This window comes from Gambusia affinis, linkage group LG08, assembly GCF_019740435.1.
Source record: "Gambusia affinis linkage group LG08, SWU_Gaff_1.0, whole genome shotgun sequence".
NCBI lineage: Eukaryota > Metazoa > Chordata > Actinopteri > Cyprinodontiformes > Poeciliidae > Gambusia > Gambusia affinis.
In genome coordinates, this window is record NC_057875.1 from 351,722 (window position 1) to 368,012 (window position 16,291).

At 45.3% G+C, this 16,291-nt stretch overlaps 1 protein-coding gene across 1 annotated transcript; it reads left to right on the top strand.

Moving 5' to 3' along the window:
- Positions 1-157: 157 nt before the first annotated feature.
- On the top strand, positions 158-14,607 carry lg08h12orf4 (linkage group 08 C12orf4 homolog). The gene is made up of 14 exons (XM_044123851.1): positions 158-281; positions 408-599; positions 1,473-1,618; positions 3,336-3,517; positions 4,058-4,157; positions 4,238-4,362; positions 4,571-4,677; positions 4,763-4,960; positions 5,828-5,956; positions 6,551-6,619; positions 6,694-6,896; positions 9,635-9,692; positions 10,696-10,763; positions 13,611-14,607. Exons 2-14 carry the CDS (start codon positions 419-421, stop codon positions 13,701-13,703), a joined length of 1,659 nt encoding a protein of 552 aa, XP_043979786.1. The 5' UTR covers positions 158-281; positions 408-418; the 3' UTR covers positions 13,704-14,607.
- Positions 14,608-16,291: the final 1,684 nt, after the last annotated feature.

A 16,291-nucleotide genomic window follows, 5' to 3' on the forward strand; every position in this document is an offset into this window, starting at 1 on the left:
AAATTAAAGTAAAACTAGATTTGGTTGATTTGTTAAATATAACTCAAAAAGCAATAGTTGTCAGATAATATTTTATGTCAAATTAACAGTTTTATAACAGAATATAATCCTTCAGTGAATTCCCGGTTCACACTCCGTACCAGTAGGTGGCGCTATTGCACCAATTCGCTGTAAAATCGCAATAAACAACAAAGTGGAAGAAGCAGAAGACCCACAATGGTGAACCGGTCAGCTGATCTGCTCCAACAGCAGAATTGACGTCTCTGTTCATTTATTCTCAGGTAAACTTCAGGAATGTTGTGATTTTGTATGTGAACCTGAACCTCAGGAGCTTCACGGAGGCTCCGGCGGGCGCCGCCATGTCGCTTCAGCGCTTTCTGAACCCTGAACCTCCTCTCCGTTTCCAGCTCCGGTCACTATGAAGAGAAGCAGAAGCAAAGCGAGCGGAACCACTGATAGGGAGTTCGTGTTCGAGTTCAAGGCCGGGAGGAACACCTGCGTGCTCAGAGTTCCGCTGCAGCTTCTGGTCCAGCTGAACACCAGGGATCTGCACGGGAGGCTCATGCTGCTGCATAAAATCCCCTGCTACATAGAAGATGGTGAGGCCGCAGCGCTGAGCTTTGAAAACGGTTCATATTGCAGTTTCAGTCGGCCCACTGCTGGAGCCGATAGCCGCGGAGGAAGCGGCCTGTTTTCAGGCTGCATCCGGGTGCGTTAACTTCCTCCCTCCCTCTGCTGTCTGGTTGAGGACAGAAGTCCTAGGAGTGGCCAGACACTACAGGAGAAATATAAATATCTAGACCCACACAATAAATTAGAATGTTTACAGTATTATTGAATCACTAAGTGAAACACATTATTAGAGCTGCAGCGATAAATTAGGCGATAAATCAGTCCGATGATCGGTAATCAGTCCGATGATCGGTGATCAGCCGATCTCATCCAGAGATCTTCTCTTGATAAGCAGACATCAGCCTCTGTCCTCTGTTGCTGTGGGAGGTTTGACTGTCAGCCCCGCCCACCAGGTCACCGTCGTCACCATACTGTCTCCATTTCAACCACTTTCTGGGTTTGGCCAGAAAGTGGCTGATGTCGTGGCTGATGCCGGCAAATGTCGGCCGTCGCGGGTTCGATTCCCGGACATTTGCCGCATGTCTTCCCCCTCTCCTTCCCCCTTTCCTGTCAGCCTGCTTTCATATAAGGGACACTAGAGCCCACAAAAGACCCCGTGGTGGGATAAAAAAAACAAACTTTGGGTTTATTCAGCAACATTTCAGACAAAATAATTCAGTATTGATCAGAATCGGCAGGTTGGACATTTTAAAGATCGGAGACCGGCCAGAAAACTGCAGTCAGTTTCAAAGCCTCTTTTTCTGCTGACTGTGATGATTTTTCCAGTTGCAGGTAATGAAAACATGACCTTTTACGTGAAATGCTTCATCAGTGTGACTGAGCTCTGTGTGTCTGTGCAGAGCTGAAAGCTGCCCTCTCCGCCTTCGTGGAGGAGCAGAGTGGCCTGGACTTCGACCGGGAGGCAGAGCTGGCCCTGCAGCGCCTCGCCTGTGGCGCCGTGGACATCAACCAGCTGACCAGCACGTGGGCCGCATCCTACGCTCAGGTACCAACACCTGCAGCCGCTGCTGCCGCATGAACGGCTCTGACTGCTGCAGCTCTGGGGCCTCATGTTTAAAACACTACGCAGTTTCACACTAGAACTTGGCGTACGGACAAAGTTAGAAAAATGCGACGCACAAAAATATTGTGATGTGTGAAGCCATGAGAACCTTTACTTTACACATCAGAATGAGCAGGAAGCAGAGCAGCTGCTGCTCCACCTGTTGTCTCCATAAATACATCATCTTAATGTAAATTAGTATAAATACCTGGAAGTCTGCCGCCATGTGAAACAGTAACCATATTTGTACCAGTGTAAGTATTTTTAATAATGATGATAATAATTATATATATTATCTATCTTATTTATGCTTTCAGGGAACATAAGGTAACCTCACAAAAATAAAAATAATACATTTTAAATAAAGACAAAATCCAAATAATAATAATAAAAAGAAAATAAAGAGATCTAAGTGTAAATACCTGTTGGAACATCGGAGCGTTGAGCCGATTTAAAGACTCAGAGAGTCTCTGAGTGGGAAAATGGACGTTTATTATAAATAATGGAATCATGAGCAGAAGTTACATTTACAGAGTCCAGAGGAGTTCACAGAGCGGGCGGCCGCAGCTGGACCGGTACCGGTACCAATACCGATACCTGCTTTAAGTTCTGCTCAGAGATCCAGGATGATCAGTCTGGATGAATCTAAACGCTGATCAATCTGATCTCTGATCAATCTGATCTCTGATCAATGGCTCCATGTTCTCCTCAGGTAGCGACTCACCTGGATGCAGCTACTGATGGACCTGTGATTGTCTCCACACCTGATCAATAATCAAAGCTGTCTGGAGTTAATCTGATGATCCAACATGTTTTATATTTTTAGTGAGAATAAAATGACCCACAGATGTATTTACATCTTTATGAGACAAAAACTGAGGAAACGTAGTTTTTGCATTCTAGTGAGGTTTTTGCATCCTTTCATTTTTGCTTTCTTTATTTTGTGTGTGTGTTAGCTCTTAGTCTGAGGATAAATGCAGTTCAGTTTCATTGTTTACTTTAAACAATAAGATATAAAATTCGTAAAAACCCAAAATGTCGGGTTTGTGTGAGTTTTGATGCTTTGTAGTTTATTGTTGTCCACAGAAAATGTTTGCGTATATTTCTGAAAACTTTGATGCAAAGTTAATTTTTATACATGCTGACTTGTGTGTAAAATATGGAGCTGCACATTTTTTGTGCGCATGGCGCTTTATGCACGAGGCCCTGGACTTTGATTGTTCTCTGCGATTATTGCGGCGCTCTGCACACAAACGTCACAACGGACCAACAATCAGAGCTGCTCAGACTTTCTCTGAGTTCCTCTCCTGTTTTCAGGTCCAGTTCAAACTGAACCTGCAGTCACACAGCTGGGTTCTGACCCGGCATCGGGCCACATTCAAAAATCACTCTGAAACAGCTGATAAAATAAGTATTCAATCAATCGTTTATGTGGAAAATGCCAGATTTCTTCAAAGATTAATAATGATTATTATTATTCTGATCTAGGAAAACTTTATGTTCATGAAAAGAAAAATAGCTGATGGGTGTATTACCTCAAAATAGTTACTTAAATGTCTTTGAATCCTAATCCTAATCCGTACGCCAAGTCACTGTTTTCGGAGTGATGTGGTTGTGATTCCCCAACCCTCCAGCAGGGGTCACTGTTTGTGTTCCTCAGACCAGCCTGGAGCACGCTCGGCCTGAAGAGCCCAGCTGGGATGAAGACTTCGCCGACGTTTACCACGAGCTGATCCACTCGCCCGCCTCCGACACGCTGCTCAACCTGGAGCACAGCTACTTCGTCAGCGTGTCGGAGCTGATCAGCGAGCGAGACGTGGAGCTGAGCAAGCTGCAGGAGAGGTAGTCCATTAGTCACATTAAAAAATCACATCTGGCGATTTTTCATTCAATCATTTTAATTGTTTTTATGCAATATTAGAAATGCATTAAAAGATGCAAATAACCAAATAATTCAGTTCTTTTTAAAAATAAAAAATCAATAGTCAATAGCAGCATTCCTTCAGTGAATGTTGGATCATTTGCAGCAAAGCAAACATCAACAGTTTCCTCTCTAAACACTTCTTTGGACTCATGTTGAATCTGAATTCAGCTTCACTTCTGTAAAATTCTCCAATCAATCAGCATCCAGTAATTAATCAGTTAATGCATAATGATCATCAGATTTAGTGTAAATTAATTCAGCTGTTTCTCCTTAGTTTCATTATTTCCATGTTATTTTTTTTACTCATGAGATGATAAATCCTCCATTTTGATGATAAAAATGAAATCTTGAAGGTTTTCCTTCCAACTGGCAGCAACTAGTTTCCTCCTGAGGCGATGCTGCCAGTCTGACTGCTGCGTCTGTCCTCCGTCTGTCCTCCGTCTGTCCTCCGTCTCCAGGCAGGCAGCAGAGATGGACAAAGTGATGCATGAGCTGGGAAACACGCTGACCGACCACGATGTCAACGCCGTGGCTTCACAACACTTTGATGCTCAGCAGGTAAACAGCAGCAGAGACACGTCTTCCTGCGGAGACGTCCGCTCTGAGGACACGTCGTCCTGCCCTCTCTCTCTCTGCAGGTGCTGGAGAACAGGTGGGCGAGCGAGCTGAAGCAGGTGACGACCATCCAGAAGCAGGAGTACCAGGACTGGGTCATTAAGCTGCACCAGGATCTGCAGAAATCCAACAACAGCAGCAAAATCAAGTGAGTCTGTCGACACCAGCGTTTTGTTCCACTTCGCCGTCGGGCGTCTCTCTGGTGAAATAAGCCGAGGCCCGCAGCGGGGCAGGACAAAATGTGAGAAAACGTTTCTCCTCCATCTTGGTCCTGATCCTGCTGTAGATCCCAGCTAGTTCTGAGCAGATGGGCGAGCGACGGTGAAGCTGGATTTGCTCTGATTCGTGTTTTGCAGCGAGGAGATCAAGGTGCAGCCGGGCCGGCTGGCGGAGGCTGCAGACGGCGGCTGCAGGCCGTTTGAGGAGCAGCCGCTGCTGGAGGAGAGCTTCACCATCCACCTAGGTGCCTCTGCTCCTCCTGCAGCCTGACGGCGCCCCCTGCAGGTGGAAAGCATGGCGACACCTCAAGCTGTTCTCTGTTCACGCAGGAGCGCAGCTCAAGACGATGCACAACCTGCGGCTGGTCCGCGCCGACGTGTTGGACTTCTGCAAGCACCGGCGCCACAGCAGCAGCGGCGCCAAGCTGCGGCGCCTGCAGACGGCGCTGTCGCTCTACTCGTCCTCGCTCTGCGGCCTGGTGCTGCTGGTGGACAACCGGGTCAACTCCTACAGTGGCATCAAGAGAGGTCAGCCATCTTAGCCGCGTTACTGTGCAACACTGGGCAAAAGTCTTAAATCAGCCTCTGCTCTCATCATTTCACCTCCTGGCATGAGTTCTCCCACAAACTGAACACCTTGTACTTATTAGAACCTGCTGGATCATTTTACAGGAAGGTTTTTATTTATTAGTGAAGCCAGAAATCATTCAGCAATTTAAAAAGTGAAGGGATGAAGCGCGATTGATTCAGCTGACAGTATTCACTTGAAATGAAATATTTAGAGACTTTGTTACATGATTCATTCTCATTTCTTTAACTGAACCATTTAAATTATGACCTGGTCAGGGATGGAGAGAAGCTAAATGTGGTTTAATAGATTTCTTCTTTTTGTAAAGATTTATGCTGTTCCTGCTAAACAAAGGCACAGCAGGCGGCTCCCCACCTGCAGCTCTGGGTTTGGTTTCTGAAGGAAGCTGAAACCGCCGTCACAAAGATCCTGATCTATAAAACAAACCGGATGGGACGACCTGCGGTTCCTCAAGTGACCTCTGACCTCTGGCCCAGACGTGCTCTGGTTCTGGAGATGGTGGAGAATCGACCATCTGACTGATCATGATTCCTCTCAGACATTCAGGCTGTTTCACACCTGGCAGAAGGCTCGACCCACAGCTGCAGCATCTGTTGCTGCAGCTGTGATGCATCCAGAAGCGGCAGGGCGGTGGAGACTGACTGCAGCTGCTGATTAAATTTTTGTTTCTCTGCCTTGTTTTGATAATAAACTAAAGTTGATGAATGAAAGCAGCTGATGAGAATCACAGCTGCTCTTCCTGCTGCGGCATGCGACGCTGCAGCAGCTCACAGTTGGGTTCGTGCTTTTTCTCTGCTGACCTCCAGACTTTGCCACGGTGGCGAAGGAATGCACCGACTTCCACTTCCTGAGCCTGGAGCAGCAGCTGGACGAGGTGCAGCAGGCGGTGCTGTATGCGCGGGCGCAGCGCTGCAGCAAGCAGAAGCAGCCAGCAGGTTAGTCCCTCTGATCATAGCGGCTCTCTGACCACCAACTCTGCTTAGTTTAAACTGTGTTCTGACTGAGCTGCTTTATTTTTCCATTTTTATTTAAAGAATTGGATGTTTGGATCATTTCTTATTAAACTGTCATAATTTCATCACTTTCTGGTTTTCTGCCGTACCAGAAACACATGAATGCTGAGGTTCTGGCTCTGGACATGAAAAGAAACAACAAGTCTGATTTGTCCTATTAAAATTTTCAACGCGTTAAAATCTGTCATTAATGGAAATGAACGACTTGAAGTCCTGGCTCTAGTCTCTTCAATAATAAGGATTTTGTAAATAATAAACCAAAAATCCTTATTGTTTCATTTTAATGGTGTTTAGCAGCTTCTCTTCCAGGTGGTTTCTCCTCTCAATCGGCGGCGCTCAGCGTTTGTCGTTTATTTCTCTGCTGTGCTGCACGGCGGCATTTCCTCCGCCTCAGCGGTGAAAGCAAAGAGGAAGAACAGAAACAGTTTTTCTCCTCTGGATCCTTCCAGAGACGCTCGTTACTCCAAGTTCTGCATGGATGATTTATTGCTCAGATTTGTTTCTGTTTTTCTACAGAAAATCAGAAGAATGGAGGAGAAGATAAGAGCAAAACAGCTGAAAGAAATCCCTCCAATATTCTCCCAGGTATTGATGTTGGACACGTGGAGATGCTCCCAGTTTGAGTCGGTTCTTCTGAATCGCTCCGTGTTTTCCTTCAGGCGAGTTCTACATCTCCAGACACTCCAACCTGTCGGAGGTCCACGTCGTCTTCCACCTGTGTGTGGACGACAACCTGCGGTCGGGAAGCATCACGGCCCGCGACCCGGCCATCATGGGCCTGAGGAACATCCTGAAGGTCTGCTGCACGCACGACGTCACCACCGTCACCGTGCCGCTGCTGCTGGTTCACGACATGTCCGAGGTAGCGACCGCCCCGGTCCAGGTCCGGGTCCACACACACAGGAAGCAGCAACCTGACCCGGCCTCTGATTGGCTGAGTCAGCTCTGCTCCCGTTCTGACCAGCATCATGGCCTTAATGTGAACAGCAGTGCATCAGAGGCATCCATCAATTGTGCAGTTTTCATTTTTCTCCACATATTTATTGGTTTTTCACATGGAACTTTAACTAGGCCACACTAATGGTATTGCTAATCAGGGTTTCCCCCAGAGAACGTGCTAAGCCGGATGGTAGCAGCGCTAGTCCATTAGCGCATGGTGGATGGCAGGTTGGGTAAAATACTGACTGCAGTGAAACTCTCCGTCATTTGGCTCAAGGTCTGAAGCTAATTATTGTATCGAAACATCATTTGTTGCCTCCCAGTTAGTAACAGTAAGGATGAAATGTTTAATCCGAAGGTTAGGTTATTCTGGGATGCATTCAATGTGACCTCTGACCTCTGTTATTTTGCACTAGTCCAGTTCTGCTCACTTTAAAAGCAGTTGCCACATTATTTCCTTTAATGTTGATTCATTAGAGTAACTCTATAGAGCTATAAACTCACAATCTGCTTACTGTGGATTTGAAACTGTTTTATTCACATTTATTTTCTCTGTTTTATCAACTATTTGTGTTTTATTCACATTTTATCTTTTATTGCAGTTTTTAGAAACATCTATATGAATAAACCTGAACGTAATATCAGGCACAAAGAAACTAATTTACTGTAACTACATGTGAGGAAAATTCAAGTGGATGCTGATTAAACCTCCGGTTCATGATGTCACCTGCTAAAGGTGAAGCCGAGTGACGATTCAGATAATAAAGATTTGACTTTGTTGCTCAGTTATCGGCTCATATTTGCAGATTCCAGAGATTGTTTCAGACAAAGCCACTCATGAGTCACAACAGCAGCGACGTCTTTAACCCGTAACAGATTCATTTACTGTCCGATCCAATCAATTCTGATAAAGAGAAATGATTTTATTCCTTTTCTCAGGCCTCTGTTTTTGTTCAGATGAGTTTCTACTGCCTGCAAATCAAATCAACTAGAAGAATAGAAACGGCCTTTATGGTCTCATAAAGGGACATTCAGGTTTCAGCAGCATCAGGTGAACAAAAGGTCTAAAAAATAAATGATGCAGTCATACAATAACAATAACGGCAATAATCAAACTGTACAAGATTCTAACATAGAAAACATATTAGAATAGAAATATTATACTAATGATCTAAAGCAGCAGGGCTCAAGCGACCGGCCTGCTTCCTGCTGCCACGTCTGGCTACCGGGCCTGACCAGAACCGACCCGGTCCGACGGAACGTTTCAGGACGGAGCAGCTCAGCAGGATGACCTGTAAAAAATTACAGCATTTGCATTGAAGCTTTACAAAAGACATTTCCAGCATAAAAGAGCAGAAATGTTCATAAAAACGAGTAGAAAACTGGAAGATGTAAAAATACCAAGACAGATGAGAACAGTTATTGATTGGTTATTGATTAATGACTGTATGTGTAATATTAGCTCAACCAAAAGTGTTAATACTGCGGTTGTTTTCCTCTGGTCTGATAAACGAGTTTCATCAGAACCAGGTTCCAATTTACAGACTTTCTGTAGCCCAGAATCACCACCAGAGTTAAAGATGAGAAAACCTCTCATGTCCTCTGACATGTTGACGGAAATGTTTCCAGATTTTCCAGTCGTCGGTAAGCGGCGCGTCGTCAGACGGGTTTCAGAGGGATTTGCTCTGATGACGTGTTTAGTCAGGACTCATCCTGCAGGCGGCTGCTCCGACACGCTGCTGCATGTCAGAGAGGAAGCAGCTGAAAACGGCGACTCTGCAAGCTAGAAAACATGATTCAAACCAACATATTTAGTTTCTCTAAAGACATTTGAAGTTTTCTGAAAGTGAGGAGGGTTAGGGTTGGTAACTACTAGTAACTAATAGTAACTAATAGTTGGTAAACCACTGATTCTATCTGAAGACGTCGCCTGATTAAATCACACTTTAAATAATCTTAAACCTCCTTTTGGACGCGTTCCTTCTGCCGTCTTTAAGCCAGATTAAATCTTTCTGTTTTAAATCTGAGTCTCTGCAGCTTCTAGACTCTAAAGTCTCTGCAGTTTTTCCGTCTGCCGGCTCCTTGTTCTTTCCTCCTGCCTGGTTTGTGCGACCCGGTTCTGGAGTCCGTTCAGAGGAACCGGACCGCAGCGCAGACAGAACCGCCAGCTGATTATTTTTAGATGTTTTTGTCTTTGGATGTGAGGAAAGCAGAGAAACTATTTCTAGAGACGAAGGTCCGGCTGCTGTACAGAGGGCAGAACCGTACGGGTCAGCTGCTTCCTCATCATCATCATCATCATCATCATCACCTGTTTGAAGCTCTCAGGATCCACTTTGTCTTGAGCTCACAGAAAAGTTCATTTATTCAGGATTCAGTCCAAAACTGGAAATTTCTCTGAAGTTTTTCTGTAACTGTGAACCGAAATCAGAACCTGTTTAGTCATACTCTCTTCTTCTTCTTCCTCTGCTCTTCCTCTTCCTCTCTTCTTCCTCTGCTTTTCCTCTCTTCTTCCTCTTCCTCTCCTCTCCTCTGCTCTTCCTCTTTCTCTCTTCTTCCTCTGCTCTTCCTCTCTTCTTCCTCTCCTCTTCCTCTCTTCTTCCTCTGCTCTTCCTCTCCTCTGCTCTTCCTCTTCCTCTCTTCTTCCTCTCCTCCCTGCAGGAAATGACCATCCCCTGGTGCCTGAAGAGAGCAGAGTTGGTCTTCAAATGTGTCAAAGGTAACTGTGACCTTTGACCCCTGCCTGTACCAGGGCTGCCCCCTGCAGTCTGGTGGAGGAATGACAGGATTATGCCTGCAGTGTTGCTTTCATTCAGTCATGTTTTAGAAATCCTTTAATCACAGCTGTTAAACATCTGGCTGGATTTAGCCCCGCCCTCAAGATGAAGCTCCTCCCCACTTCGCTCCTTCAAACTAGCCAGCAGCAATTAGCAAACAGCTGCTGAGCTCATTATAGGAGCTGCTGCTCAGAGCGAGGCTGGTAAAAATATTAAAGGGTTAAAGAGGAGCCATGTTGGGACGACTTCCTGGAGGCGGAGCTTCTGAACCCTTTCATGCATGAATTATGATCCTTTGTGTCAGGATCTTTTTCAAATTTTTCATTTTTATTTTATTAATGCATAAAAAAATGTAGGAAAAATGTTTCTGTAAAAAAATGTTTTTTTTATTGATGTTTTATGTGATGAATTGTAATTTTCTCCAAATACAATCAGTAGTATTGTTCTTTAGGGTTATCTGATGCCACAATAGTTTTTTACAGTCTACAGTAGAAGGAGGGATCTGGTCTGTCGGCCATATTGGATTTAACAAAAATAATTTCTTGCTTTTGCAGCTGATGGCCAGTAGTAGCTGATGGCATATTTTCTGATGCATTAGTGTCCACTTCAGTGGTCTGTGGGCTTTTATAACATGAAGCAGAAGAAAATGGCCTTTAGGAAGCTGAGCACTGTAGTGACCGCTATGCATGAGAGTTAAAGAGACAGAGACCCAATTTCAAGATGTTAAATTCTGAAGTCAAATTTCTGAAACATTTAAATGAGATAAAAAAGCAAAATAAATCAATTTATTGTTAGGTTGTTCGTGCATCTTCACCAGGTGTCTCAGTAAATTTGAAGATATGAATACATTTTCCACTGAGTTGCAGCGTAACCCTGCAGGCTGCAGTGCATGCTGGGTAATGTTCCAGATGTTGAGTGATCTTCTGTTCTCGTTTCTGCTTCCAGGGTTTATGATGGAAATGGCTTCGTGGGACGGAGGGATCTCCCGCACCGTTCAGTTCCTGGTGCCGAAGGTGAGGCCGGGCGGCTGTTTGCTGTCACCATGGCAACCTGACTGAGCGCTGCGTTTACCGTCACTCAGCCAGGAGCTTCTGGGTATTTTTAGGTGACCTTTGACCTTTGTGATCGTGTTTAACCAGCTGACCTGCGATTTATTTGCAAAGGTTGCAGCTGTTGATAGATGAGCTTTAATGTTCTTTCATTCATCTGCATTCTAGATTGAAATGATTTATTTTCATCACTTTGATGCACCAACCCAGAAAAACAACATGGAGTTCTCGTTTTATTTCTAACTTCATCCAACATTTTAATCACAACGTCTTTAATAAGTTAGAATTTAAGTGGAAATGTGGCACAAATTGGTTTATTTGTCTAAACATCAAATCAGGATGACGTAACTCTTAATCTCACAAGATATTTTAGAGTAATTCAGTTTATTTACAGTCGACATTCACACCGCTTCACGTTCTCCACGTCTGGCTTCGTTCTGCACTTTTTCTTCTTCCTCTCTGCTGCGTCGTTCCGACGATGTGGGACCCAGTTCACTTTGGCAAACTGAGGAAAGACGTGCATAAGTTTTCCCACCCATCGCTATGAAGCTGTTGTGTTTCCTCTGATCCCAGTGAGACGTTTCTCCAGACCAAACAAAGTCCAGCTGATTGGACTTGACCTGTCGCTGAGGTCAGAGGTCAAACATGAAGCCAGTGACCTGAATGCCAGGCGTTGTGGATCAACGAGGTGTGAATACTTGGATTAGTCGGCTGTGGCGTGTTTGTGCTGCACCGCCTGTCAGACAGTAAAGTTGATCTGATTAGTAGATCTAATAGATCTAATAGATATATCCCATTGGATCTAATCTGATCAGATTAGCTCCCCTGTTAGCCAGCTGGAGCAGCTAGCCTGCAATTAGCTCACACTTAGCCACACGGCAGTAAAGAGTTTTATGAATGAGTAAATATTTAAACCAGGTGTGAATAATAATAATAATAATAATAGTAATAATTACTGCTGATGTCAGAGTGTTATCTCTGTGACTGAAAACCAAAAATATGATTTGACCTGCTGTCTTTCCTCCAGAGATGCTGGTTCTTTTCATCACCAGGCTGCCCAAGTTGCTGCCTGTTCAAAATGCACTGAAGCGTCAAACCGCATGATAATCATGCTGCAGACTAAATGTATTTGGAAGCATTTTCTTCTGAATTTATTTTGAACCTCAACATTTGGAGTAGTTTTATTTACTCTGGAAAACAATGATATATTTCTACGTTATTGAATTATTCCTGGGGGCTCAGATGTGCAGGACAGTCGCTCCGTCAGAATGCAGATGATGCATCTTAGGTCATTTCCAGACTAGAAGCTGCTGGACTGCAGCGTGACGAAGAGGAGCGACGAAGTCCAGAGGAAGACCCTAGAGAGACGGAGAGTCTCATCCCCAACGCGCCTCATCAGCCGGCCACACACAGATATATATGGAAAGCCAACAGTGCCACAAAACACCACTTTGACCCAATGTATGAATAAATCTTGTCATTTTTGGTGTTTTGACTGAATTTTCTCTATTTTAGGACTTTTTGAGTCAAACTGCCTGTGACAGACTGGCGACCTGTCCAGGTGACCCCGCCTCTCGCCCGAAACGTAGCTGGAGAGGCAGCGGCCCAACCCGGCCCCAGACAACCCGGCCCCGAACCTTGACCCCAGACAACCCGGCCCCGACCCAACCCGGCCCCAGACCTTGACCCCAGACAACCCGGCCCCAGACCCAACCCAACCCCGAACCCAACCCCAGACCAACCCAACCCGGCCCCAGACCTTGACCCCAGACCCAACCCGCCCCAGAACCAACCCGGCCCCCGAACCCAACCCGGCCCCCGAACCCAACCCGGCCCCCGAACCCAACCCGGCCCCCGAACCCAACCCGGCCCCCGAACCCAACCCGGCCCCCGAACCCAACCCGGCCCCCGAACCCAACCCGGCCCCCGAACCCAACCCGGCCCCAACCTTGACCCCAGACCCAACCGCCCCAGAACCCCCCCGCCCAACCCAACTTGACCCCAGAACCCAACCCGGCCCCAGAACCCAACCCGGCCCCAGAACCAACCCGGCCCCAGACAACCCGCCCCAGAACCCAACCCAGACCCAACCCGACCCCAGACCCAACCCGGCCCCAGAACCCAACCTGACCCCAGAACCTTGACCCCAGACCAGACAACCCGGCCCCACTGGGGACAGGATGGAGTCAAACTGTGATTTTTGGGAATTTTTTAAATTCAAAAGTCACAAAAGTGGCACTTTTGGCTTTCCATAAACAGGTCATGTAAGTGTGATGCACCTGGCTCACAGACACAGACAATGCAACGCGCACACACACACACACACCTGCGTTCTAAATGATGCAGCAGAAAAACCAAGCCGACCTTTAGGAGCGACCTTTAGGAGCGACCTTTCCGGCTCCATGCTGCTTTCTGACATCAGCAGTCTGGGAGTTTATGTTGTTATTCTCTGTATTTTCAGAGCAACATTTGAATACATTTTCCTATAAATCTGGATTTTCTGTCAGCAGGCGACACTCAGACAGTCTGAATTATTTCACAGCAGAAGATGCTGAACTGCTCTCTGATTGGCCGCCTGCCAGAGAGGCTTCATCTGATTTAGGAGGAAGAGGAAGAGGAAGCTGAGTGTTTGACCCGTTCCAGATTACAGATCAGAGATTATTGGGATGACGGAAAGAAGAGAGTGATGAGAGGCAGGATTAACAGGAAATTAGCTGCACTTCACTATTGTGAACAAACTGACTGAAAGGTCACAGGGTTAAGGTCCTAAAGGTCGCCTCTGACCGGCCGCCATCTTTCTTTGTGTTGCAGAGCATTTCAGAGGAGATGTTCTACCAGCTGAGCAACATGCTGCCTCAGATCTTCCGTGTCTCTTCCACTCTGACGCTCACCTCAAAGCACTGATGAGGAAAACCATCCCCGATGAGCCCGGGTCACGACCCGATGAGCCCGGGTCATCAGGATGGTTTTCACAGCTGGACTGCAGCTTCTGAGCGAAGATCCTGATCAGACTCTCATCCAGATTTCTGGAGATGAATCAGAAAACCTTGAAGCTTTGAAACGGAAATGAATGAAAATGTTTTTCTGCCTGACGGATCGCTGACATTCCACTCATACATCATCAGAACCAGAACATCCTTGTTCCTGACCCGGTTTGGTTCTGCTTCAGTCGTTCAGTGAATAAATTCTTCTGGGGAATATTTGGTTCCTCCACAGTTCCTCCTGCTGGTTCCACAGAAACCTGCAGAACCAGCACCGGGTCTGAACCAGAGATGTTCTGGTTCTGATCCGCTTTCATCTCTTCCAGCTTCTACAAAGACAGCTTTTTTGGATGAACTGAAAAATTTGATTTGATCTTCCTGGATTCATCTCACTCTGGCTGCTGATCTAAAAGGAACGCAGCCGGTCCCAACGGCGACCAGCAGGAAGTGGGACGCTCCCCAGCAGGAAGTGGGACGCTCCCCAGCCAGACTTCTGCGCTATTTCAGCAGATAATTATTTCATATCTTCACCTTCCTAAAATCACGAGTCGACTCGTTTTTAGCCAAAATTATATTAGCAAAAAATGATTTGGTCCGTTATTTTAGGGATATTCCTTCCCTCCAGCAGTAGGTGGCGCTGTTGGAACAAACTGGAGACCACACGCGCACACACACACACACACACACACACGACTCCACTTTCATAATCTGAACAAGCATCAATCCACCTGGGATAATTTTCCTGCTTCTGCCCTCAGTGAGTCCATAAAGATATTTACTGTATTTCTAATTAATGTTTTATTTTATCAATAAAGTCGGAGAGCTCAGCTGTGCGTTCTTCATGGATGATGGAGGTTTCTGGTTCTGATCGGACCCGTTCAGCCTCTCCGCTGGTGTAATGAAGATTATTTATCAATATTCTGCTGAAGTTATGATCCACATGAGGGCGCTAAATCCCAGCTGAGTTCAGGCCGTAAACAAGATGGCTGACAGAGCGATGGTGTTGTTCTGCAGGTTTGTTTCCAGGCTCTAATGTTTGGTTCGGTGCCAGACGATCCATTAGTGGCTCACAGCGCCGAAACGTGGAGCCGCCAGGAACTGCAGAGTTTCTCAATATTCAAACATTTTCTTACCGGCTGAAAAAGATCCACATCCTGTGAGACCAGGACAAAATCAATGTGAAGCAACCATTTCCTGTTTAATAAAACCCTTTCACCGCGGAGACGGGAGCGAAACATTAAACCTCCAGGCTCTAATGAAGTCTCTGGTTCTGCTCCTGTTAAACTCAGTTGTTTCTTCCCACTGTCACCACATGCTTTCTCAGGAGGAGCGGTTCCACAGCTACTGGAAGGTCCTGGTTTTGTGTTGCTGCCCGGATCTTTAAGAGAAAGAACTTTCAATAAGAATCATTTCTGAGGTTTACTCTCTGGACGTAACCGAACATTAGCTTTGATTTAATCTTCCAATTCATCGCCACCTTTTATTATTTCAGTGTGGAAAAAAATCTTTATGATAACAGATCAGGCTGAGACTCTGGCAAATGGCAAAGAGCAAAGCTTTATTTCGTCTGCAGACGGAGAACAAACATAGCGAGTTCTGCACTGAGTTCTGATTTGGAGCTGCAAACCCTCACAATATATAGAACTCGTGTTACACAATGCAGTCATTCCAGTTCCAGTTGAACAATATTCAAGCCACGTAACAACACTGGAGCGTCAATTAACTCCTTGGATGATAAACATCTTCTTGTTCAAATATGTGAGTTTCCAAAAATCAGGTTTACTAATGAAACAATTCTGCAAAACAAGAACATTGTCAAAGCAGAATATCCAGAAGGTACAACAATTTCTTAAAACTCTGAGCTGGTGATTTTCCATAGAGACTCAAGGCTTATTCCATCTCACTATATCTATCTAAACTATCTGTTCTTTCCTGTTAACAAATACTAACCCTTGTTGTGGTATGTATGGTGAGACATTGTCACCACCAGCCTGCTGCAGGGAGAGTCAACAGAAAACTTATCAACTGGTTCTGCAGAGACTCTCTAGCCTTCATACTCTAACAGGTTGAACAAAACTAATGTGGTTAAATAAGTAAAAGAATTAAATAAATTTATTAAGAGACATAATAAACAATTTTTACTTAACAGTACATTATTTTTTCCATTTTTCTGTATTTTGTTTGTGTTTAGTTTACTCTCACTTCTTTAAATCACACATTAACTTATTTTCCTCCTATTTCTTCTTTGCATTCATTTACAGACAAATTTTCTCATGTTCTCTTTTCTTTCTTCTGACTCTTTTTAAGAGCTAAAATGAAAAAGTTGGGAGGCGATCCAGAGTCAGCTTTTGTGACCACAAGTGGGAAGGAAAACCTGCAGAGTCGGCCAGCGTTGACCGCTGGGAGAGCAGCTGACCCTGAATCTCCTCCCGGTTTTTATTTCAGCTCTTAAAAAGATTCAGAGGGAAAAGAACAAAGAAATCTGTAAATGCAAAGAGGGAATATTTGGAG